Here is a 27,350-nt window from a genome sequence, read left to right on the forward strand (position 1 = left end):
GCTCCTCCCGCCGCCTGTCACCCGCCGCCGCTCGCCTTCGGGCCATGCGGCCCCAGAACGTTTCCGCGGCGCGGCTCCTCCCGCCGCCTGTCACCCGCCGCCGCTCTCCTTCAGGCCATGCGGCCCCAGAACTTTTCGGCGGCGCGGCTCCTGCCGCTGCCTGTCACCCGCCGCCGCTCTGCTTCGGGCCATGCGGCCCCACAACATTCCGGTGGCGCGGAAGGGGCCAGCAGGGCTCCCGACGCCGAGGGGTTTTCCTGTCCGGGCGCTCGGCCCAAGTGGAAAAAAAGTCCTGGGAAGAGCGGAAAGGCTCCCAGCGTGGCTCACCTGGTGACGCGCTCAATTCATGGTTTCAAGCCTCTCGAGGCTCTAAAGGAAAGCAAGAAGGTACGTCTTATTTTCGGGGTATGTCTTATATTTCGCGAATGCATTAAAACCCTGCCATGGCTTACTTTATGACTACGTATTAAAAAAGGGGAAACACGGTAATAACACAATCTTCCATTTAGCGGCAAGCTCCTTCGAAATTAAACTTCCCTTGAAAAACAAAGGTTCATGATTAAAACGTAAGGTTGGTTTTTTTTTTTAAGAGCAAAAACAAACCCTGAAGAGTTTCACGAGGGGGAAAACATGAACTCAGAAAGTTTTAGATGTTTCGTGGAATTTAAAATCTCAGTGCCTGCTATTCATGCAAGGTGAATATTGGAATCACAAAAGTGTAGAAGGCCAGGCTTAAAGCCACCAGAAATCCATCTAAGCCAGCAGCATTCAAGGGAAGGAATCCTCCCAAACTAACACAGAACTAAACTTGGTTGACATTTAGGGATATTGAAGAATCCTGACAGAAATGGAAAAGGGAGCAGAAATTGCTGCAGTTCACATGTGGTTAGGAATGGAAGTGAATACAACTGGTATTCATTCACATCATTGCTGCTGTTTTGTTTTTAAGACTGCAAAAACAATATATAATTTATGACATGGGTGGGTTTTTTACATTGTTTTGACGTTTTCTTTACATTGAGATGAATGTAAGCTATGTAGGTTATGTGAATAGTTATGCAACGTATGTAACCTATGTTAAATAGCAGAACGTGAGGTGAATAATGTAGCATTTGGCAGAAACCAAACTGCAGCAGAATGGAAACAGCTCTGGTTGTGATGCATACACGGGATGAGTATGTTTCCAGCTACCCCCCTTTGCCCTCGGATGCCTTATAAGAAACTGCTTCAGGAGAGGGACTGTGAGCAACATCGTGGGAAGGGTGTTTCTAGGACTAAGGTGAAACTGTGACGCTCCCTTGTAATTTTGCTATTGGGTGCTGCTTGTTGTTATACAGTGGTACCTCTACTTACGAATAACTCTACTTAAGAATGTTTCTACTTATGAACGGAGCTCCGTCTGCCATCTTGGATGCGGTTTAGATAGGATTTTTTCTACTTACGAAATTTTAGATAGGGTTGCTTCGACTTACAATTTTTTTCTCCCAATGCATTCCTATGGGATTCGACTTACAAATTTTTTCGACTTACGAATGTGCGTTCGGAACGCATTAAATTCGTAAGTAGAGGTACCACTGTATTTCTAGTACTGGCATGCATTTTTAATATGTTATTACATTTGCAATTCTTTCGCTATTTGCTATTATGAAATTGTTTTTGCAGTGGGTTTTTTTTTTAAAAAAATGCATCCCTGTTTCTTTGTCGAAAGCCGCTTTGAGCATGATGTGTGTGTGTGTGTGTGTGTGTGTGTGTGTGGGAAAGCGGCAAAAAACCCCAAAAACAAATGAAGGAATGAAAAAGAGTTGGAATGGAAATGGCTGCCTTCTTGCATCCCTATTGATGCTATATGACTTATGGACTACTTGAAATGAGGCTGCACTTTAAATTTTAATACTGTATTTTAATCTGTATTTTAATTAATTGTTTTTATGTTTTATTGTAATTCTGTTGGTGTCAGCCGCCCTGAGCCCGGTTTTTGACTGGGGAGGGCGGGGTATAAATAAAAATTTATTATTATTATTATTAATAATAAGAAGTGGCAAAGACAAGTCAGATCAAGCGGGCTTCCATTCTTAGACTGGAAGTCCTTTGCTCAGACATCTTATTTGTAAAGCACCATGTGCATAGATTGTGCTCCAACTAGAACATGCCCAAATAATATTTAAATCAACAGCAAAATGTTAAATCACAATTAGAAATCACATTTTCACATTTAAATGTCATAGATCTGTTGGTTACATTCTTATTATTTTCAGAATTGCTAAATTCAGTATATAGCAAATGCAAATACACAGGTGCATGCGTGCGCATGCACACACAAACAAACACAAGCCACAGGTGGTGTGCACAGTGCCATATCTTGTCTCCATGTAGCGAATGGGTGGGGGTGCTGCTGCTGCATCAAAAGATAGCCCTCCTTCACGCTGCCTTTTCAAGCTCCCACAAAACTTCATACCCACCCACCCCCCCGGACAATTTTGCGACAGACACCATGAAAGCGGGCCAAGCTCCCACTTCCTGTGCTTCACTCATGGTTAAATGTGCCAGCACAAATCCATAAGCAAACAACGTATACCATAATGGAAGAGAAAAGCAAACCTCCCCTTCTCACGTCACCTAGAAAGATGAAATGTAGAGGCAAGATTCAGATGTGCCACAATTTTTCACTATCTTTCTGAATTCATGACGCAACTCAAACAAATGAGTTGGTTCTAAAGGTCTCCCCCATAAATCCTCTCGCAGTCAGTATGACCATGTCCCTAAAATTCTAGATCTGTGCGGCAGAAGAGATTCATTGACCCCATTTAAAAAGTAAAAATAGTGGTTTGATTGCTAGGGTAAGGCAATTTCCCTGCAACATATGCCCTAGCCAGTGAAAAGCATATGGACCCCAGAACAACTCAGCAACCAACACACACACACACACACACACACACACACACACACACACAGAGAGAGAGAGAGAGAGAGAGAGAGAGATCCTGACGATGAAGTAATCAGAATTGAGATTTTCTCAGGCCTTCCATGACTCAAGAAGAAAGAGAATATGTTCCTGAGTCACATTGTTTGGGTGTGTGTGTGGATATGTTAAATACTAGAACATTGCTGATTTAATCTGTAGCGATTCTTATCCTTTTTTATACTATTCTATCATGCAGTTAATGTTTTATGGAAACAAGCCTGAATATTTCCTGCATTTTTTAAATTTCAAGTCTGCTGAGCATTAAAATAACCACTTACTTCATACAACAACTTCATGCTTCTTTCTCTCTCTCATGAGTCATTTGAATGGTGGTGGTTTTTTATTTTAATTCACCCCGGATGAAAATCACTGGGCGCAAAACATTTAACTCGGGATTAGCCAAAGTGAGACCCTCTCAGGCATAGGCAACCTTGGCTCTCCAGATGTTTTGGAACTACGACTCCCGTGATCCCTGACCACTGGCCCTGTTAGCTAGGGATCATGGGAGTTGTAGTTCCAAAACATCTGGAGAGCCAAGGTTGCCTATGCCTGCTCCAGATGTTGTTGGACTACAAACTCCCATCACCACTGACTATTGGCTGTGCTGGCTGAGGCTGATGGCAATAGTAGTCCAATGACAGTGGAGAGTATGATGCAGCAGCAAAAAACCCTAATGCTATTCTACACTGTGTCTAGATCAAGTGTCTAGATCAAGGGAAGTGATGGTGCCACTCTATTCTGCCTTGGTCAGACCACACCTGGAGTACTGTGTCCAATTTTGGGCACCACAATTTAGGAAGGATAGTGACAAGCTAGAATATGTGCAGAGGAGGGTGACCAAGATGATCAAGGGTCTGGAAACCAAGCCTTCCTTATGAGGAACGGTTGATGAAGTTGGGTATGTTTAGGCTGGATAAGAGGAGACTGAGAGGAGATATGATAGCCATCTTCAACTATCTCAAGGGCTGTCAGAATGGAAGAGGGAGCAAACTTGTTTTCTCTTGCTCCAGAGGGTAGGACTAGAATCAATGGATTCATGTTACAAGAAAGGAGATTCGGACTAAACATCAGGAAGAACTTTCTAACAGTAAGAGCGGTTCGACCGTGGAGCAGACTCCCATGAGAAGTGGTGGGCTCCCCTTCCTTGGAGGTTTTCAAGCCGAGGTTGGATGGCCATCTGTTCTGGGTGCTTTAGATGAGATTCCTGCACTGCAGGGGGTTGGACTAGATGACCCTTGGGGTCCCTTCCAACTCTACACTTCTATGACATCTGTAGGGCGTCAAGTCGGCTACTCCTTGTGTATGCTGTGTTGCTCTCCCTGAACCTGGTGTACATGAAAGTTACTCCTTTTGGCCAAGGGTAGCAAGGAAATGATAGTCTTAACCCCCCCCCCACTGTTTTACAGAGATGGGAATTTCTGGTGCATGGATATATTTTAAAGCCTTTTCCTTGGAATTTGTGCAGTCTCACTTTCCGGGATTATTTTCACGCACCATTAACAACGACGTTGTTTTACATTGCAGGCTTTTCTTCCTTCATCTGCCATGCACTTGAATAGTATGTCTCATCACATCACAAACGGCCTCAAAGGCAGAAGATATAGAGTCTATATAGAGTCTATACAGTATATTGTGTGTGTGTGTGTGTGTGTGTGTGTGTGTGTGTGTGTGTGATCTAGTTTTATCTGCTCAGGAAAGTAAGCATGCCAACTATTCATGAAACCCCTTACAGTTAAAAGGATGAGCTGCGAAACACTTTCCCGTTTCTTTTTATTGAAATATATGTTTTTCTTTCTTTTTTTCAGTCCTCTCCCACAATATATTCTAATAATATAATATAATATAATATAATATAATATAATATAATATAATATAATATAATATAATATGATAATAAATTTTGTTTTGAAAGTTCTGAAATTAATTCAGGCTCTAAAATGCAATCAATGAATAAGTTAAATAATATTTTTATCAATTTAAAAGCTGCCTCTGATTAATCAGTAGGCATTTGTTTTGCATTGTTTTGTTAAATATTAATACAAGTAATTGAATGAATGGTTCCTCCACATATAGTTCCCTTGCTTTCACATAATGGAGACAGGCGCCTATTTTATCTGAAGTCATGTGTTTTAAAATTCTTGTTGATACATTTATTGAGCTGAAAATAAGGCGCAATAATAGAAGGGCGTGAAACCCAGTGGATAGGTACATTCCAATATGCAAATTTCAACCCACATTTTTATGCTCTAATGGACTCCCATTATGTTTTTGTTGTGTACCTGTTAGAGATCCAGCTGCACCTGGAGCATAATGTTATTGCCCGCATTAAAATTAATCAGTATTTTAGGACGAGTCTCTCCTAAATTGCACACATTTATGCTATAATATGCTCCTAATATATACATTTTTACAAGAAATTTTCCTAATGTGATACATGCATTATTTTACCGGTATTACATGCGTTATTCTGCATATAATTTAGCCTAGCACGTGTGTTTGTTTTTTTACACATTACTAGAAAGCTGCACTGCACAATTCGCAGAAGCGTGAATTTTCAATGACAGCCGTGTGCTAGTTTGTATAGTGTTGCAGAAGCTGCACATTAACTAAGTTTGCCTTTAAATGCAAAGCGAAAGTTTTCTCCTTCATTCTGAGTACACACACAGACACCCTACTCAAAATGCAGATGTTGGGGAGTAAGGCCAGGGGGGCAGGAGAGGCCTGTGCGTGTGACCCTGCTAACAATATTTTGCCCATGTGTTGCGGCAATGAGTGAAAGGGGCCACAAGGGCACAACTATTTGAAGATTGGGGGGGGAGAGAAGCCCCAACATGTACACATAACTTGCCTGCACAAGCCCAAGGGATCATTTGGATTCTGGCCTGAGTAATTAAACCCCAAATTTGTTTAAAGGAAACTGAACTATGGAGATGAAGTGACCTAGCCAAGTTCAAGGAAACTGCGCAGCAAATGGAAGGTAAGGACAAAGGAATTCCTGGTATGCATTAATATATGTTAGAGCCTGCTAAGGTCATGTTAATGCAAATAAAGAGAACCAGCCATTATTCTTGTAATTTTATTTTTCTTACCAGCTGTTCAGTGGGTGATTTGCAAGATCAGTTTTATAATTAGTTAAAATTACACAGTTTCGCCTTCGAACTGGGAAAAGTTGTCATGTCTGGTTTTGAGGATACGATGTATGGCTTCCAAAAGGTATTTAAAATAAGCATGTGAATGTATTTGGGGGCCAGATGCGCATAGTGCGATTCGGTTTCTTTCCCCCTTTTTGATAAGTAGCAACCACAAGCTTTTAAATGTTAATTGTGAAGTGTTTAAATTAGCATGAAACCCACCTCTGGGCACATATGCGAATACAAGTAAGACTTAAAAAATATTGTTTTGAAAAGACATGTGTCGTCCAGTTGCCCGCTTAGGATGCTGTCAAGAAATAATGTTTTTATTATAGTAGTTCAGTTCACATTCATTCTCACATGAAAGGTTTGGTAATGCCATATTCTCAGGTGCCAAGGCTACGCACGAATTCTAATGGGATCTTGCAAGTGTTTGAATGCCTAAAATAGTCTTTGCTAGACCTGTGCAAATTATTTTAAATTGCATAAATATTTTTAGTATGTCTGGCTTCTGACAGAACACTACTATATACATGAGGATGGCACTGGCTACTTTTTCCACTTCCTCCTTCCATTCCCTCCCTCCCTCCCCCTGGAAAATAACGAGCAATCTTTATTAGTTCACACACACTGGAGTTGCTTTTATGTACTGCGTGACACTTATCATCAATTAAACATCCTATGGATGGCGGGATGAATTCACAAAGAAAGGCACTGCAATCTGGATGGGGCAAGGCATGATCCTGCCCAGGGTCCCAGTGCTATTGCACACCGACTTGGGAATAAGCCAAGTAAACTCTCTGGGTTTACTTCCAAGCAGATATAAGGGAATCTTAGAATTGGACAATACGTCAAAGGTCATCTAATCCAAGCCCCTGCCTCTGCAGTCAATCCACAACACAGAAGCATCAATATGCACAGGACCACACTGATAACCTTGGACACTTGACATCCAGAGTTTTAGTAAGGAACCTACAGTAATTTTAAAAGCAATTCATGTTTTGAGAAATCTGCTGTTTGATTAATCAAGAGATACCTTGATAACCATCCAAAAGTGAAACAATTTCTCAAGCTTTTAAACCTGACCGGGACCCTTCCCACCCTGAGTTGTGGACGAGGTGGAAATGATCCACAAGGCTAATGTTACCTATGTATCACTGCAGCATTTGTGCACATACACACTGCAGCTACACTACTAGACCTAGCAGCTTCCGCACAGCTCCCATAACCATTATCTGCTGATAGGTTGTTCCACTGCTTTAGGATTTTTCTTTACTTCAATTTTAACAGAGAATGCTTTACTGCGGTTTTCACTGATGTTTTATGTTCTGATCTGATCTCAAGATTCCACAAGGGCCCTCAGGAGCCATGTGGTTGTTTTTAAATTCCAAACAGGAATATTTTCCCCAACATGGCATGGGTTGCTCCTTATCCCTCCGACCCCAAATATTATGAACCTATACAAACTGGGGCCGGATACCATCATGGTGTTTGGTTTTCTCCACTTTCTGTCATTTTAAAACTATAATCGTACCTTTTAAAAAAATGCAGTATAGAACAAAGTAAAAAATTACACATATAAGCCAAAAGTAATTGATGAAGGCTCAAGCATTTACATCAAAAACTAACTTGTCCACTTTGACACAGCAGATACTATGTCTCTCTCCACATAATCATGATATGATAAAGGAATGATACTCCTTCGAAAGCACTGGTTCATGTGCTTCATTCCAACAAGTCCAACATGTATGCAAAGTTGCTCTTTCCTTTTTCCTCCCAACAATTTTCCTGCGTTATATATACTGTAAAAAGGTATAGTTAAAGGGACCCCTGACTGTTCCCCCTGACTAAGCCGCTTCTGGAGAACCAGAGCAGCGCACGCAAACGCCGTTTACCTTCCCACCGGAGCGGTACCTATATATATCTACTTGCACTTTGATGTGCTTTTGAACTGCTAGGTTGGCAGGAGCAGGGACCGAGCAACGGGAGCTCACCCCGTCACGGGGATTCGAACCGCCGACCTTCTGATCGGCAAGCCCTAGGCTCAGTGGTTTAACCCACAGCGCCACCCGCGTCCTATATATACTGTGGCATACACACACACAATAAAACATGATTCCGCGGGTGCAATCCTTTCTGTAAGAACTGCCAGCTGAAGGGCAATAGGATTTGGCAGGAGTCCTGCTGTATCAGCAGAACACCAGATACACAATGAAAAAACATGTCAGTGGAATACTTTGGATATACTGGTAGAGCTATCCTACCACTGAAAATACAGGAAAAAATGGCTGAAAAGGGGTAGAGTTATGGGTGGGCCATGAGTGGCACAGCAGAGAACAGTTATGCCAAATTCTACACCTCTTCTATTCACACTCCTGTCAATGCAGCAAATTTACACCAACCAATGTTCTACTTGTGTGCTTTTTCTTACCATCTCAGGCTAAGCATGCATTGGCTGTTCCACCAGCATAATGTGAATTTCAGATCACTCTGTACGACTTCAAACCTATATCCACAGTTGGTTAGGGTGTGGTGCTGATTATGCCAAGGTTGCAGGTTCAATTCCAATATGGGTCAGCTGCATATTCCTGCATTGCAGGGGGTTGGACTAGAGCAGTGTTTCCTAAACTTGAGTCTGTTTTTGGACTACAACTCCCATCATCCTAAGCTAGCAGGCCAGTGGTCAGGGATGATGGGAATTGTAGTCCAAAAACAGCTGGTGACCCAAGTTTGGGAAACACTGGACTAGATGTTCCTCGGGGTCCCTTCCAACTCTGCAATTCTATGATTCTATGACCTGAGATCAAACCCCATTGAACTTGATAGAATTCATTTCTGAGTAAACATGTGAAGGCTTGTACTGTAAGTTTTGGACCACAAGCTTAACCTGAGTCAACAGTGTGATGCAGCAGCAAAAAAAGCTAACACTATTCTAGGCTGTATCAACAGAAGTACAGTGTCAGAGCAAGGAAAGTAACAGTACGACTCTATTCTGCCTTGGTACACCTGGAACACTGTGTCCAGTTCTGGGCACCACAATTTAAGAACGATGTTGACTAACAGGAATGTATGCAGAGGAGGGCAACCAAGATGATCAAGGATCTGGAAACTAAGCCTTATGAGGAACACGTGAAGGATCTGGGTACGTTTAGCCTGGAAAAGAAGAGACTGAGAGGAGATATGATAACCATCTTCAAATATCTTAAGGGTTGTCACATGGAAGAGGGAGCATGCTGGTTTTTTCTGCTCTTGAGGGTAGGACTCAAGGCAATGGCATCAAGTTACAGTAAAGGAGATTCTGACTAAACATTCAGAAAAGCTTTCTGACAGTAAGAGCCGTTTGGCAGTGGAACATATTCCCACAAGAGGTGGTGGACTCTCCTTCCTTGGAGATTTTTAAGCAGAGGTTGGACGGCCATCTGTCATGGATGCTTTAGCTGAGATTCCTGCATTGCAGGGGGTGGACTAGATGACCCCTGGGTCCCTTCCAACTCTAAGATTCTATGATCCAAAGCAAAAGAAGACTCCTAAAACTGATTTTTGTAATAACCACAGCTTTGGGACTTTTTATAACTTTGCAACATACACATTTCTTAGCTTATAATCAGTTTACAATGCACAGCATATTTAGGGAAATTGAATGAATGATTGATGCATGTGTATGCTTAATGCACATCAATTCATATTATAATTCTTTTAAACATTGCTTCCATCAAAAAGTCATTAAGTCCACAGGTTAATGACATCCTGTTGTATGCTGGTTCTTGGAATTATCTGCTGGGGAAAAGCTTGCCAGGGGAACACCTTTGCAAATCTGACTCTGAAGCCAAAACAAATTTACTCAGATTAAAAAGTGATCCACTTAATTGCACGTATTAAAGAACAGAATTCTCACCATATGTATCAATAATTTCAGTTTTAAAGCCTCAGAGTTCCATTAAAAGGGGGGGGGGAGGCAAAGTAACAGTAGAAATGTATGCCAATTGCGGTGTTTTTTCTTCTTCAGCCAAGGAGTATTTTGCTTGGCTCAACAGTACTTGGGTTGGGGGGGGGGGGAGAGAACACTTGCCGGCAGCCTAACCCAGAAAGATTTAATAAGCTGGGCTGGAGATGCTGTTGCTATTTGGCACATCACGATTACGGTATGGCACACAGCAGGAAAAAAAACCCTTGACCACAGATTTAGTTTGGCTGCTGTTGCCAACTCTTTTGGCTACATCTGCTGCTTTAAGCCAACCAACTGCATGTTTACAGAGTGTGGTTTCAGCTGAGGTGTTAAAAAGACTTGGGTTGGCTGCCTAGCTGAAATTTATATTGAGTTAAAGATGTGGCCGTTCATGTCTACCATAAGTGCGCATCGTATCTACTGGCAGGCAAAGGCTTCCCTCCTCCGCCTCCTGCGGCGAACAACAGTAACTTCAAAAGCACACATTGCGGCTTTCTTTCAAATCGGCAATAAGCAGTTATAAGCATGTGGTGACAATATGAGATGCTAGGGACCAGCTGCCTGTCTCCCACTTATTAATGCCATTTTGTATTGGTATAGACTACAGCTCCCCTGATCAACTGAGGCGATTCTCTGCTCAGAAATGCCGTATCAGAATCCTGAAAACACTTTTTATGTACAGTGGTACCTTGGTTTACAAACTTAATCCATTCTTAAACCAAAGGGTTCTTAAACCAAGGCATGCTTTCCCATAGCAGCAGAGGACTCAGTTTACAAATGGAACACACTCAACAGAAAGCGGAACATATTCTGCTTCCAAGGCAAAGTTCACAAACCAAAACACCTACTTCCGGGTTTGCGGCGTTCTTAATCCAAGTTGTTCATAAACTAAGCTGTTCTTAAACCAAGGCACCACTGTATCTGCTTCTTGTAGTTTCAGACTTATAAGAAGAAGAACAACTCAACACTAGCACAAGCGAGCCTAGATCGTACGGAAGTCCACAGCCTAATAATGAGGTAGAAGAGTGCTATTTTTCTAGAAAAATAGGTACCGGAACTCTTCCCTTGTTCTCTTATAATGATGGAAAGGCAGCTATTTGAGAGGTTCTGGAAGTGAGCTCTGGTGAGTTCCAGATGAAAAAAAGGCCCTGAGATGGAATGAGACCATTTTCATGTGGAGACAAAGCTCTTCGCTGCCAACTCCTCTTACTCTGAGTCAAGCGTGTTGGCTTGCCCCCATGACTGAAGGGGCTATTGTTGTGCGGTGCGCACATGCACGCCATGTGATGCGCTGACATCTTGCGCACATGCCATATGGCTTGCACACCATAGTCATGGGATATAGAGGGGGGCCAGCCCCCCAAGATGGTGCCCCACTTCTGAGGAAAGAACAAGGGGGTACTTCAAAGTGAGGCCTTCTGGGTTGGACAGGCAAGAGAGAACTGCTGCCACACTTTGCCATGGTGGCTAGAACCGCTGCTTTGAACCAAGGTGGATAAAAATCAATGATTTTTTTTAAAAATCAATTTTAAAAAATCAGATTTTTTATTTAAATCAGTTTTTTTATTTAAATCAGATTTTTTATTTAAATCAGATTTTTTTATTTAAATCAGATTTTTTTATTTAAATCAGATTTTTTTATTTAAATCAGATTTTTTCATTTAAATTGGATTTTTAAAATAAAATGCTTTTGGAGGAAAAATATTTCTAAAGATAGTTTTCTATTCAAGTTACATTATAGTTCAAAGGCTATTCATCAGGAAATAAGGATTTGTTTTAAGTTTTTCATGTATGCTAAAACTCAGTCTAAGTTTTTTTATTTTTTAAGTTTAACCACATCACTTAACAAACATGGATACATATGCCACAATGTTATTGTTTTAGTTAAATAAATTGTTTCAATTGTTATTAAGGAAGCAGAAAAGTTGTCAAAATATAAACAGTGGACTTATTAAGCCTCACAATAATTTCATAATTATCGGTCTATGTATTTCGAATAGTCTAACCAAATCAGTAATTTTTGATGTAACTGTAAAAACTACTCTGGAAATTTATTATTCCAAATATGAAACCTTCATCTGGTTGTAAATATTAAGATTATACCAGCAAGAATGAGTCTTTCTGTAAAAAAAAGACTGAAATCAAGTCTCACTGACTAGTGATTTAAATCATGATTTAAATCAATTTGATTTAAATCAAATCCCCACTGCTTTTAAGAAATGTCACAAGAAATTATCCATAAAGTTTAAAACAGGTTTTTTTTAAGCAGCAGCAGCAGCAGCAGCAGCAGCAGCAGCAGCAGCAGCAGCAGCAAACCATGGCTGCTGAAGCATCTTTTGACCACCTTACTGAAAATATCTCCCTCTGCAGGCCTCCTTTAGCCCTTTCTCAAAATGAAACAAGGCAGGGAAGAGGCGGGGGGGGGGGAGTGGAGAAACAGTCGGCGCTGCCACTGATGGCATGCCAAAGCAAGGGGGCGGTGTTTAAACCAGTGAGGGCACTGGGAGGTGCAAAGAGTGCTGTAAAGCGGAGGATGGAGCAGGTCGCTCATTGGGCCTAGAGAGCCATGTGGTACAGATAGCAGCTAGGCAGTTATACCAAGCTGATGGAGAGAGAATCTATGCACATATGTGTGCATGTTTGTGCATGTATATGTGCGCATGTTTATTTTATTTATTTCCATAGCCTGTATACTTCTTAATAATCCCAGTAAAGTGGTGAACAGGAGTCCAATATACCATATATCTATGTGAGGGGCAATGCAAATGAGTTTTAATACATATGACAGCAGCTTTGACTTCTCAGTGCTGGAGGAATTTGATCTTTCCAAATGGCAATATGAACTGACTGATCCACACCTTCTCGACTAACTTGCGGTTCAGAACGTTCATGTCCCCCCCCCCACTTTCTAAATATTCCAACAGCTCAAAAATGTAACATTTTTAAAGGCACACTGTGCTTAGAAATGCATATTTTGAGAGAAAACATTTAGGCATGCATTATTTTGAAGAGACGATCTGTTTAAAATATATATTTAAATATGTATTATGCACACACACACAAACACACATTTAATGAGGAAGTGGGTCAAAGAGGACTTTTTGTAAGCATATGGAAAAGTTGCATGTGCCAGCAGTTCACCCATCTCTACTTTTTTATATTCTAAGGTCTCAGGATCCACTTTGAAGAACAAAGCTAAACAAAACACACCATTAAATATACACAGGCAAGAGAATCAAATATCCAGTCACTTGGGAAGCAAACTCACTAGGATTCCTTCAGCCAAGTGTCATATCCATCCATTTCTACAAGCGCCCAATGGCACAGACCATTTCTGCACCTCCTTCCACTCCACCAAATATTTTCTTATAACTTGCACCTAAAAGCAATCTTCTATGTACGCAATTCTACTGCTAACGTTCAAGTACTCCAGCTCAGTATCCTCTCGCAATATCTTATGCCCAGCATCCAGAGGCGTACCTAGGCTCTCTTGCACCCTTGGCAAGGAGATGGATTGGCACCTCCGCTGTCCCTTGCACCCTTGGCAATCGCTGTCTCTCTCCATCTTTCTCCATGATTTCTGAGGCACCCCCTGGGCTTGCGCTCTTGGTGGGGGCCAACCTATCTAGCCCCTATCCAACCGAGACACAAAAATCAACTGAGTCAGCCATGCTCTGAACTTGTTTGCAGCAGACACGTAATCACATGACCAGAAAGGAATTATTCGGATTGTCCCGAGAGGCCAGCAAACGGAGAACATAATACAGCAATGTTTTCAGCAGACAACATATACAATATGTTTTCAATATTTTACCATTTTGGCTTCTGAGTGCATTGGAGGGACTTGCGGTGAAGCGCACGGGTTGCTGAGGTTTGGGCCTTGCATTCCCATTATGTTGGTGTTCATGGACATCTGTCGCTCCATCTTGAAAAGGATAAAGAGCAAAATAAATCAGATTCTATTTGAAAGGTGAGATAAATTTTCCAAAGGCTTTCTACAAACGGTGTATGAGCGAGGCTCATTGTGTCCATGCAGGGTGGCAATCACTTTTGCTGGCTGTGCTTATCTGCTTTCAGAAAATATAGCCAGTAACTTGGTTATGTCCAACAATCAATAGAAAACTGCCTCTTCACCAGGAGAACAAATTAGTCACCTAGGCTTGAGACTTTCAATAATGATTTCCCCTTGCTTTTAGAAAACAACACACTGGGTTAAGTGGCTTTTAAAACATCACTGTATAAAATTATGGCTGATGCTGTCAGGGCAGCCCAAACTAACTTGTTTAAGATATATGTATAAAATGATCTAGGGGGGTTGGGAATGGGAGGTTTTTCCCAATGGAGCTGTTGAATCTGACAGCAAGGGGGGGGGATTCACAGGCCTGCCTTAGACTACTGCGGCACAACATTATTTAAATACTCAGTTCATGAAGCAAAACAAAAATGATGTTCCTGAAAATCATATTGCAGGAGAAATGCTCAAGAATTGTTTACTTTAAAAAGCGTTGCGGTTGCATTATTTTCAGTGAAACAATACTGTTTCTTTCTATTCATTTAGTTTTTATTATTTTTCTTATGTGGGGTAACAAACATAGCCGATCAAAAAAGAAAAAGAACATGGCAGAATCTAAGCTATAACCAGCCGAACAGAATCAGGAAACAAAAATACCAAGAGGTTTCTAGGTGCAGACCTCTTAATTTTTTTCCCTTCTAACGGATGCAAAGGTACAGTAATTAAATTGAAAACAATGCACCCTTGATTTAAATCAGCATTTACATTAAATTAGAAAACAATATACAGTAGTTTCTAGAAAGTCTGGCCTTTCTGGGGGACAGGTGGCAAAAGCACTTTGAATCACCAATACCATCAAATTATACTTACGGGCATCAAAACGGCAGAGGAACCAGGCATGGTAGGATTCGGTAGAGTCCCAGGCATAGAGGCAGGCATTGGCTGTCGTTGCCGGTTGTGTAGTTGCAGTAATGACGATAATGAGCCTGGGACAGGCCTAGAAAAAATGGGGAGAGAGAAAAGGGAGTTGAGACATATTAAGGAAAAAATGATCACACTCAATTTTGAAATGATTGTCAAAACTCAACCCATCTGGTATTTGAACTTTAAGTTCAGCGAAACTTTCTCATTTCAGAGTTGGAAAGGATGGCAGAAAGTTTTGGGGGAACACTTAATGCATAATCAGTTTTTACAAACACACACACACACACACACACACACACACACACACACACACACACACAACTGTATCAAAGTCTCTGAAAAATGTCCCCCAAAGGTATAATTTTGAGACAGAAGCTGCAATCCTACATATACTTACCTGGGTGTAAATCCCATCAAACTCATCTGAGTAGGCATGTATAGAATTGTGCCCTTATCTCCTTATATTACACAGTCCTTAGATGATGGTGATTTTTCTTGAACCTCCAGTACTGTGCTCTGAATTCAGCATGTTTTTGATTGAATATGAGCAGTGAATGACCGTCACCAAGAGGAGTAGGTAACAATACTGTACCGGCGAATGTCTTGGTTATATGGGGGAGCCTTAGATGATACAGTGGTGCCTTGGTTCTTGAACTTAATCTGTTCCGGTAGTCCGTTTGACTGCCGAAATGGTTTGAAAACCAAGGTGATGCTTCCGATTGGCTGCAGGAGCTTCCTGCACTCAATCGGAAGCCGCATTTTCAGGGCAGTTGGAGGCAACGCTTAAGGCCTTATTGATCCTGAACTTTTTCCAGATTAGTTCTACTGAAAAATATGGACAATTAAATTGTTTGTTTCCCTTGATTGTTCTCCACACCCTGAGCCACATCACCAGCTGATATTTAAACATTTCTTGGCGTAAAGGCCAGCTTGAAATGCTGAGCTTCGGCATAGCTGCTGGCTGAAAGAAAAAGCACAAAACCAAATTCTGCTTTGTATGCCCAGGCCTTTCTTTGCATGCACATCAAGGGGTTCATCGTGCTGTGGCTTTGAACTGCAGTAAACTCTACCTCTGAACAAGGCATTTTCAGATTGCCTTGAGCCTTTTTTTAAATCAAAAAATCAAAAATCAAATCTAACATTTGTGACTCAATGAAACTATATTTTTGTGTAAGGGAGAGCTGATTCTCAAGGTGGCTGACATAAAACAAGCAGCCCCCAGATAACTTTCTGGAGCCCCACAGCCAGTCCTTTCTGCACTGCCTACAGACCCTTTATAGAGCTCTCTACCTTCATAATAAACTTAGGTGTTAGGCCATTTGACAGAAACTTGTTTTGGCTTGACTTCTGCCGTTTGCACAGGTAATCCTCAAGAGCCCATATGGTTGGAATTTTACTTACATGTTCCAGAGCCAAAATGTTTTCTGAAATTGATTTAATGAGCCTGGGAATAGGGGGTCTTGGGTAAAAAGGAAATTATTTGTATATATTAAAAAAAATAGCAAATAAGCTACTTTGCTGTCCTCACTCTCACCCTCAGCTCTGCTTAGCTTTGCAAGTCTGCATCTGCTTTGCGAAAATTACTGTTTTCGTTGGGGATCCCCCCCTCCCCCTTGTAGCACCTTGGAACCTTCCAGGTTTTTCCTGGATGGAGGAAAAAACAACAAAACACCACACACTTTTGAATTTCAGGCCGCAATTTTGTCTGTGCTCACTAACAAAAGTGCACCTGGCACCCAAGAAACCTCGTATCTGGAATCCAGAAGTAAATAGCCTGGAAGGAAGAGGCAAAGTTCAGAAGAGAAGCCTTGTTAGCTGGTATTAGTGAAACCTCAAAGATGACCTCCATTCTATTTGCAAAGCATCAACAGTGTTCTGGGTACTGTGCAGATCACATCATTGAGGATACAGACCATCTAGACTGGCCACAGAGCTTGAAGTCTACTGCTGTGGTGCCTTCTTGTACCACCTGCAAAAGGTTGCTGCTGCATCCTAAAATAATGCCAGGCAGTCAGCATCTGAATTATTTGCATATGTAAAAAAGGTTTATTAACATTTCTTTTTCTAGGCCCTTGCATGGATAAATAGTTCATGTGATCCTTCTTTACCCTTACTTCCCCTTTTTGCTTCCCCTATCCAAGCCACTATTTTCCCAATGAAAATAGCGCCCCTTGCTCTTTTAAAAAATAATGTTGCAATTGATACATTATCATCATGTCATTCATAGTCTCTCTCTCTCTCTCTCTCTCTCTCTCTCTCTCTCTCTCTCTCTCTCTCTCTCTCTGTGTGTGTGTGTGTGTGTGTGTGTGTGTGTGTGTGTGTCAAAAAAGAGCTACATCTTCCTTCTTCCCCAGTCCTTGAATACAAATATCTTATTGCCTAATTTTAAGCCCGGACCCATCTATATTTGACATTTTGGAGTGAAATCACTTTCTTGATACACAGAGTTGAATTTTAGTATAAAGGCACATAAACTTTCCTTGAAACCTGGTTTTTAGCTGCACAAATATTTTCGATAATGGTCAAAGTGATTATGTATATCAGTATTAACTTCCCAAACAAAGCAGAAGTTTTCCTCTTTAAAATGAGAAGGCAAATTACAGTAGACTCATGAAAACAAAGACCCAACAGTCTCTCCAGTGCAGGCTTGTTACCATGAGCTAATAATTCCAGACTTTAAGCAAGCAGAGTCTCCTTTTCTTAATAATTGTATGCCTCTGGGCAAGGCATTTCTACTAAAAACTATTGAGGCATGGAACAAGGCAAGGTGTGTGAGCTAATGTGGGATTGTTGAACCACTAAACCAACTCTTGTGGCACCCAGCCTGCTCTGCACTGACAGATTATTTCTCCACATACACTTGTAAAAACACACTGCTTAAGGTTAAAAACCTCCTTAAGCTTTTCTTTTCAATTAAAATGTCAAAGATGACAGGACGTGCAATCGCTGCCCCCCAACAGTATGATGGATGTGAAGGTGAGAGTTACAGATCCTCCTCCTTTAGAGACAGTTGCCTGATGATGGAGAAGTGGTTCTGTATGGTCCTCCCCTCCCGGTACCCGTAACAAAGAGTTACTGTGCCAGGCTTATCTTCCATAACACTTGATAAGCCAAATAACCACAAACTGGGACTTCTGTTAGGCCAGGGATGGGGGAATCTGTGGCCCTCCTGATATTGGTGGACTCCAGTTTCCATTAGCCCCAGCCGTCATGGCCAATGGCAGCTGCGGTTCAACAACATCTGTAGGGCCTCAGGTCCCTCATCCTTGTAGCAGGCACACATGTCTCCTGTGCTTCCAACTGGGTATGGCATGGCTACACTCAGGTGGAGTCCAGAAATAAAAACCCAGGACAAGCCAAACATACTTGGTACACTCTGACCATTAAAACATTGCTGATGAAGAATTAGCGAAACAGGGCCTTGTCCTGGGATTTTTTCACTGGAATTAATTTTTATTTGCCTCACTATCATACTGGAATTGATTCCTATTTGAATTCATCCTATCATTACATAAATAAAACCATTTGAAGACTTACTTGAAATTCATCTTCCTCCTGCCCCGAGTTCATGCAATTTACTGTTTATTTCTACACTCAGGTGGAAGCATGAGAAGCATCCTTGGCAAGGAGCTAGAACATCACCAAATGAACAGCAGGGATCTAGGTGAGCTGGTTGCACATTGTTCGCGCTCCTGCAAGGCTCCGATCAAGCCACTTGGGAGCAAGCATCGTGAAGCACAGTGCATATGTGTGTCAAGAAGATTGAGTGACAGCTGCTAGAGACTGGTTCATTGGGTCAAATGGGCCTCCCATTCGCCTGTTTCCCCACTTGCATCCAGTCCAGGGGATCACACAACCTGTCAGCTCCCCCTCCTCCATCTCAGTTTCAATCAATCAATCAAAAGTTTATTGCATATAGCCATATAACCATAGCACATATAAAAGATCAAACAGGCAACTGTCGCACAACAACATAGAATGCAACAAATACAACTATAACATTAAATATAAAATCCAGCTGAGTGCGGCTGGTAAGGTAAAAGACAAAGTGAGGCGTGTCGACTGTGAGTATAACAGGAATTTACATAGGACTAGGCTGGGCAAGTTAGCCGAAAAGTGTCATCCTTGCAGAACTCAGCAGGAAAGAGGATGGGGACAAAACAGAATTGCTGTACTTTTCCATGTACAGTATTAGACGCCCCCATGTATAAGCCTCTTTTGGGACTCCAAATTGACAAAATGGGGGGAAATTGCTCAGAGTTGTTGAGCTTTTTAAGGGAGGGGGGTTGCATGCACATCAATGAAGCAACCGATCGTCTGCACGCTCGCCAGCAGCCAAAGCCAATCGCCCGCCCAATTGCCACAGCAGCCAATACCCTGCAGAACTTGCAGCAACAACCAATCACCCGCCAAAACGCCACTGACAATTTCCGGCTCGCAGCAGCCACCAGTTGCCCATCCAACCTCACCACTACCCATGTATAAGACAACCCCCATTTTTAAGCTTCAAGCAAATAACCTGCTCTTATACACGGAAAAATATGGTAGCTGTTTCTGCCTGTTATTGGCTCTGACTACACCTAATCATAGAATCACAGAATTGTAGAGCTGGAAGGGACCACAACGATAATCTTGTCCCACCCCTGCAATGCAGGAATCGTTTGCCCCTGACCCTGAGATTAAGATTCTCATGTTCTGTCAACTGAGTCCCCTGCTTTTCACCCTACCAGTCACAATGGGCACCAACCACCACTGGTAACAGTGCACGAATGTGTTTGCAGTGTGTCATAGACAAGGTGTCAGGCTGGTACTAGAAGACCTTGATTTGATTCCCTGCTTTGCCATGAAGCTCACTGGGAGACCACGGGCCAATCATCGTCTCTGAACCTAATTTATTTCACAAAGTCAATGGGAGCAAATAAAGGACGCAATCCCATGTACAGCATCTTTAGCTCTTGGAGGAAGGGACGAGTCCCAAAATCGACATAACCATTAGCTCTGTTTCCAGTATTCAGTAGAGGAGAGTCATTGCTCAGGAGGACAAAATGGCACCATCCATGCACAAGAGGGAGGCATCAATAGGGCTTGGGGGGAACCTCAAAAGCCTGTTTAGAAAAAATGCTAATGGGGAACCACCACCCCACAAAGTGGTTTGAGCATGTTAATTGGAAAGCTAACTGGCTGTTTACTGGGAGGGATAGTGGAATATCAGGAAGAAGGGGGTTTCCCAATAGCATGGCCTGGTTGCTGCAACATTTTGTAGCAAATAATTAGGATAACCATGCCATAGCAGTTGGTATTTGTCCCTGCATTCTTCCATTCCCATCCCCAGAAAGAAATCACCACTATATGCAGAAAAGGGCACTTGTGTGATAACAGTCCTGTGAGCAGCACAATGGATCACACCTGACAAATGCTGAATGCCCACCTGGGAGCTCAGAAGCGATGACTGCCGGTAGGTTGAGGGGATATAAATACCTGACTTGTATGTTTAACGTTTTAATAGAAAGGTTCATCATTTATGAATGGGAACCAATTTGGCAGCAAAAAGGCTACCCTAAAGCCCTGCATACAAATGCATTTACTCACCTCGTAGGTCTCTGCATGTACATTTCTTTTCTAAACACCCCCCTTCCCTCCCCCCCACCGCATACATACTCTCTCGCTTGTATACAAAACCCTTCCAATGTGAAGCTTTAACAAAGTGATTCTATTTGTGCAGCAAAGCATATAAAAGTCTGCGTTCCTTCCCAGTCACAATTTGGGCTTGCTCCATTCCCTTTCAAGTGCTGCATTGAACATGAACTTGCAGCTGATTCTGAGGGTTGGAGTCCATTTGTTTTCACATCAATGAAATTAATTTCCATTGGAAACTGCATCTAAGGCATTTAATCAAAATGGGCCTTAAAATAATTCTGAAAAGCTCATCTGTCTCCAATCTATATAGTGTTTTAAAAGTTGGACATGTGCCCTGCAGTAATATTGCACTTTACAAAGCTTAAAGCTCTGCACTTCTGAGTATCGGTTACATCAAGGCTCTGGTAAATTAAAACAGACTCATATTCTTATTTACATTGATTTATAAATATATAGACAAAACTGAAGTAACTATGCCCCCGGGTTGAACAAAGTGGAATTTGAACATTCTTGTTTGGGGGTTCAGAGGTATTTCAACATTTCAGACAGAGTTCACTGTAGCTAAAATGTGTGTAAGGAAGCATTGCTCTTTAACTGGAAAAAACATTTTCAGGACAGTGCGGTTCTGAATTGAAGAGCTGCGCAAGGAAGGAGGTATTTAATACTGCCCCCACCAGCCATTTTTTCTGCTTATATTCACGGTCAAGCTGCTCCTGCCCCCATGGGAAAGGTTTACAACTGTAACCCCGTGAAAGAAAATGCAGCTGGGGAAACAGTGCTTTGGTGTCGACAGGCAGCCAGTGAGGAAAGGGTTAAGCACTCCACCTACCCATCTCCACTCAAACTCATGTCCTCCCGAAGCTGCTTTTCACTTGAAGAAGCCAGCCTTAAAAATAATGGGTTAGAACCCAACTTAGCAACGCAAGATGAGAGAAGTTCCAACGAAGGAAGAATGGCTTTTGAAAATGATGCGGAATATGCGGAACGCGCAAGATTAACAGCAAAGATTAGAGACCCAAATGATGGAAAAAATCCTTGAGGACTGGAGACCTTTTATTGAGTATTTAAAGAACGATTATAGCAAAGATGGAAACGCGAGAAGCATATGAAATATGAGCGCTGGTGCTAATTATTAAGATAAACCGGGTGCTCCCTAACAAGAGGGCACGTGCTGCGGTGGGACCTGGCAACCAGACCCCGTGTTGTGGGTGGGAACATTGGAGTGGCCACAACACCCTATTGGTGGTCCCTCGATCTTGGGAGCAATTGGGCTTGAGGGACTCCAGTCAAAGCAATCGAGGGACCACTATTTAACCGCTGCACGTGTCCCTGAGCTTCCTCTTTCAGGCTCAGTGCATCTGAACACCCGCCCACCTCTCCCTATATTTAGGGCTTGCGATTGACCTTGCTAGGCCGTCGTGTGTCGCCTGTCGTTGGGACAGGGGCACAGCAGGAATTTTCCCCACTTGGCTGATTGGCTGGTGCCATTTGGGCTTCGCCTGTAAGGTTGTGGATAGGCTCTGGTTCAGGTGGATAGGGGTGGCAGGCTGCCTAGCCATCCCTATGCGTTGGGTATTCCTTTAAGAAGGAATCCACGGACTCATGGTTGGTTTTCCCCGTGTGGGGTTGTGCCCGGAGCCTGAGTCCAGGGCTCATCTGGGTGGAGGCCTAGCAGACCCCCCTGCTTGCCACTATCTCAGGTGTTCACCCAAGGCTGACTTATGGTTGGTGACTAGAGTCAGCGCTGCCTGCAAGGGTGCAGGTAGCTAGTCGAACCAGAGCCTATGCAACCACTCACTTGACTGTAATCAATAAAGTTGTGGCCTAAATTCTGCCAAAAACCAAACCAAAAATCTGAGTCTCGTCTGAATTTATTTCTGGGGGTGGTTAAAAGGTCTCCACACGCAAATAGGTTAGAATGGATGTATTGAATAGCATATGCAAAATATATACAGCATCTAAGGGTAGATATTGAAACATGGCCCATCGAGTCCAGCATCTTGTTCTCACAGTGGCTGACCAGGTGTTTGCAGAAAGCCTGCAAGCTGGACATGCGCAGAACAGCCAACCTGAGACTCCCAGCAACTTTGAGTATACACATTGAAATCGGTAGGACTTAACTACTCTAAGCATGGGTCAACTACGCTTAAGCATGATTAAATCTGGATCCAACTTATTTTTTTTTAAAAAAAAGAAGCTGAAAGGGCTTCTAGTTTGTGTGCAACATGTACTTTCCCCTCATGAACAAGATCACTTGGCACACTTCCGTGCTTTGGCAGTTGTAAAAAGCCCCTGGGTCAGCCTTCGTCTAGCCTGGTGTCCTTCAGATGTTTTGAACTATAACTCCCATCTGCCTCGGGCTGCATGAGGTCAAGATGCCTGTGTCACTAAGAATTCGTTCTGCTTTATGCAACAAGTGTCCAGGACAGGTTGTTAAAATCAGAATCTGAGCCTTCTCTCTCTCTCTCTCTCTCTCTCTCTCTCTCTCTCTCTCTCTCTCTCTAGTGCTCTCTGTTTCCCTGAATGCTTTTCTATGCTCTAACCGGCCAGGTGGCATCCAAACTATGCTTGACTGCAATGTAAGTGCATTACTCCACACAAATTCCATTAAGCAAATATAAAGCTGAAAAAAACAGAGGCCGAACTGTAATCTAGACTTCAGAATCACAGTTTTAAAAATATCCTTGTTGACCTTTGGGTTCCCAGGGGGGAAAATTCCAAATGATTAGCGGGCTCCGGTGCAGCTCTATTGGAAACAATGTAGGCATGTGAGAGGCTTGAGGGATGCCTGTGGTTCAAGTAGGAAACTCTAAATTTGCTGCCGAGCCCCAGGGAGCAAAAAAAAAAAAAAAAAGATCTGGGGAAAGCCTTGCAGGAGAATGTGGTCTCAGAGTGCAACAGAGTACCAGCAACAGAATGGGAAAGCAAATGCTAAATAAGTGGAAAATTGGAAACGGCAAAATTAGGCCCGTTCCCAACAATAGCTGTGAATCCAGTTACAGCCCCGCAACTCTCATCACACCTTCACAAGCTGTATCAACTCTCCATGGTCAGTACAGTCCCTATCGTGGCTCAACAACCAAAGCAAAGTGTAGTAGGAACAGTCTCTACAAATGGGGAACTGGGTGAGAAGCACAAAAGCGCAGCTCTCCGTGCATAATGAAAGAGAAGGTTGAAATGTATTTAATGCAACTCTGATTTCATTGAGAATATTATGAGCTGATTCACACATAACACCAAATCCAGTGGCGGCGGTAGTCATGATGATGATGATGATATCCTACTCTTCTACTTTCACATCAAAAGTGAACAATAAATGCCTAAAGCAAAAAAACAAAAACAAAAAACAAAACAAAAAACCCATTCAACCCCAATGTAAAAAAACAAAAAACAAAAAACAAAAAAGCCAAACAAATCCTGAATGGTAATGTTGAAAATAATTAAACAATCAAGATTAAAATAGGCGCCAGTTTTTTAAAATTGCACATTAAATGTCCATGAGCCCGCTACAGAAAAGGTCCCTAGACCACCATGTGAATGAGCACTCCCAATCAATATTTACCATCACCTACTCCTTTTAAAATGGGACGCGGGCGACGCTGTGGGTTAAACCACTGAGCCTAGGGTTTGCCGATCAGAAGGTCGGTGGTTCGAATCCCCGCGATGGGGTGAGCTCCCGTTGCTCGGTCCCTGCTCCTGCCAACCTAGCAATTCGAAAGCACATCAAAGTGCAAGTAGATAAATAGCTACTGCTCCGGTGGGAAGGTAAACGGCGTTTCCGTGCGCTGCTCTGGTTCGGCAGAAGCGGCTTAGTTATGCTGGCCACATGACCCGAAAGCTGTACGCCGGCTCCCTCAGCCAATAATGCGAGATGAGCGCCCCAACCCCAGAGTCATCCGCGACTGGACCTAATGGTCGGGGGTCCCTTTACCTTACTCCTTTTAAAGGTAAATCAAGTGTTGTTCCATTCAAATCGTCAGCTTATGGTTTCATCCTGGTTTGCAGGACAAGCAGAACCCACAGATGGTTTGGACGAAACAGAAAACGATGGTTTGCCGCAAACCAGGATGTGGTCAGCGAATCATCATGTGTGAGGGGGAGAGGGAGTCCAAGCTTTAACCATGGTTTGATGTTACGCCATGTAACCAGTTTGCTACATTTGTGTAGCAATTCATGGTTCGGCAATAGGTTTAAACCTCCCCTATCTGCGCAATGTGAATGGTGGTGTTCTGATCTAATGTAGCCATCGAAAATGTGGTTCTCAGTATTAGGGCGAAACGCATGGTTTAAAGCATGCTTTAACAAACTGGGAATGAGTTTTATTTCACTGAAATGAAGTAGGGGCATAATGTAGCAATGTGCAGAAACTCTCAGGAGAAATCTGTCACCCTTTTCCCAGATCCGAGCAGTGGGAAAGATTCAGGCCCCAACCTAAATTCATTTAGTTCCATGTTTACCCCATTTGCTCAATGCTTTGTTCTTTTTCGTTTTCTCGAACGTATGTCCCAGATGTGGTTATGTAAGTGTATTTGTTTGAAGTCAAACTGTGCCATGGGATTTTTACTGTTCAAGATGTCAAAATGGGTTTGAAGAAAACGTCACAAGGACACACATGTAGTGGGAATATAGAAAGAGACTTGGGGAGGGATAACCAGCAGGCAGATCACCTTTGGAATGGGAGCTTTGAGAGAGCACTAATGTTCACTTCTAGGCGGGGGGAGGGGTGGGGCTTGTTACTAGAATTTCCTGTAAGATTGTGCTCTTGGTGTGTAAAGTTTTTCAAGAAAATACAGCAAAAGCAAAAGAAAAAAAAGAAAAGAAAAAAATGAAGTCTTTTGGAATTTATATAAAATAGTCTAATAATAATAATAATAATAATAATAATAATAATTTTATTATTTACACCCTGTCCATCTGTCTGGGTGGCTTCCAGCACTTATAAAAACAATGTAACATCCAACATTAAAAACTTCCCAATACAGGGCTGCCTTTAGATATCTTCTAAAGGTTGTGTAGTTCTTTATCTCCACAGGGAGCCTGCCACTATAAAAAAAAAGCCCTCTGGCTGGTTCCCTGGAACCAACAGAAGGCCAAATGACATACAGTAGTACCTCGGGTTATGAACACGATCCGTTCCGGATCGCGGTTCGTAACCCAAAAAGGTCGCAACCCGAGCGGGTCGTAAACTGAGGTACGACTGTATAGTCCACTACTACATGCCATGGTTTTTATATCATTGCTCAACGTACAGAGCTATCAGATTGCACATTGATGAACCTGGTCTATGTTGGCCATCGTTGCTAACACCTGGTTAGCTTTACATTGTTGGTTTCCATTTTTAAATGGCAGAACTCCATTTTGGGAGCCAGCAAAGCTGGCCTGTCTTGTTACATATGTTAGTGGTTTCCCTGCTAATGTGGACTACAAATCCCAGCTCTTCCACTTTCCATCTTGCCTTATTAATAGCTGCCTAAAGGAGTGTTGGAAGCTGCCTTTTCAGACCAGTGGTCTACCTGGGTCAGTATTGTCCACACTTACCAACAGTGACTCTCTAAGATTTCAGACAAGGCACATTCCCAGCTGTGGTGGACAGTGGGGTGGGGTGGCAGTGCTAACCTCCTGAGTGAGCGGCTGAGTCAGTTCTGGAATGAAAGGGGGAGGGGCAATGTATCCTAGAGGTCAGTACAGTGCAAACACACAAGCAGGAGTGCCAGACTGGCTCTGCCGGTGCATTTGCACTGCACCAATCTCACCACCTCACCTGTCCCAGTAAGCAGCAGCGACTTAGCTACTGGAGGATCAGGGAAGGACTGCCAGTGCACCACACCATGCCCTGAATTTAGAGGGACTTTGGAAAGACAGGTACAGACTTGCCCAGCTTTTTCTGGACTTGAATCTTCAGCTCCTACTTCTCCTCTAAAATGCTGTTGAGTGGGAGTGGGGTGAGAAGTAATAATGGATATTATTTTCTGATTGGCTAAGATGGACTGAAACTGGATTGCTTTATGGAACTTGCTGAACCGCCTGGGAGACTCCGAGTCCAGGGGAAGCGGGGCAGAATTAGATGTAAGTGTTTAAATGTTATTAGGATAGAAGAAATTATGGATATTTTTGGGAATTAGTTCTAGGCTAAGGGGTGAAATCGAAGATAGATGTTGAGAAATTAATTATAGGTTAAGAATAATTGATGATTTATAGGTTAGGAATAATCGAGGGATAATGAAAAGGAAATTGTTTATGAAATAGAGGAAGATGAAAATGTATAAGTGTTGGAAAATGGCTTAAGACATAATATGAAAGTTGGTAAGGATGGATTAAAAATGGACCCAGTGAGGGGGGAATCGAGGAAGTCTATATAACAATGTTAAGTAACAAGAAATATTGTTGTTATTGTTATTTCTTTCTTTTTCCTTTTTTTGGTTTTTGCCTTTTTGCTTTTCTTTTTTTTCTTTTTTGTATTTTTTCATTCTTATAAAATGAATAAAGATTATTTGAAAAAATTAAAAATAAAATGCTGTTGAGCCATGTGCCATTGGTGTTTGGATATTTTAATTTATAGGATAAACTAAGGAACCTCCAAATGCCTTGCAGAAGAAGAGGAACTTATGAAGCCCGGTTTGGAGTGATTACTATGCTTTTGATTATTATTTTTCTTTTGGATTATTTAGCAAGCAAATTTAAGGGCACAAAGCTTGGAAGTGTGTCCCCTGCAAGTACCCCACATTCCCCATATATACC

The 27,350-nt window shown here is 42.3% G+C and overlaps 1 protein-coding gene across 8 annotated transcripts in view; it reads right to left on the reverse strand.

The window, feature by feature from the left end:
• CREB5 (cAMP responsive element binding protein 5) overlaps positions 1–27,350 on the reverse strand; it is a 267,267-nt gene that overhangs the window by 72,735 nt on the left and 167,182 nt on the right. For all 8 annotated transcript variants that reach the window (XM_035130003.3, XM_088654197.1, XM_035130002.3 and 5 more), the window contains 2 exons: positions 14,922–15,048; positions 13,854–13,964 (listed from right to left, as the gene is read on the reverse strand). In XM_035130003.3, the coding sequence (XP_034985894.1) occupies positions 13,854–13,964; positions 14,922–15,048 (238 nt within the window). The remainder of the gene's footprint in view (positions 1–13,853; positions 13,965–14,921; positions 15,049–27,350) is intronic.

The sequence above is a fragment of the Zootoca vivipara genome, chromosome 11, assembly GCF_965207765.1.
Source record: "Zootoca vivipara chromosome 11, rZooViv2.hap1.1, whole genome shotgun sequence".
Classification (NCBI taxonomy): domain Eukaryota; kingdom Metazoa; phylum Chordata; class Lepidosauria; order Squamata; family Lacertidae; genus Zootoca; species Zootoca vivipara.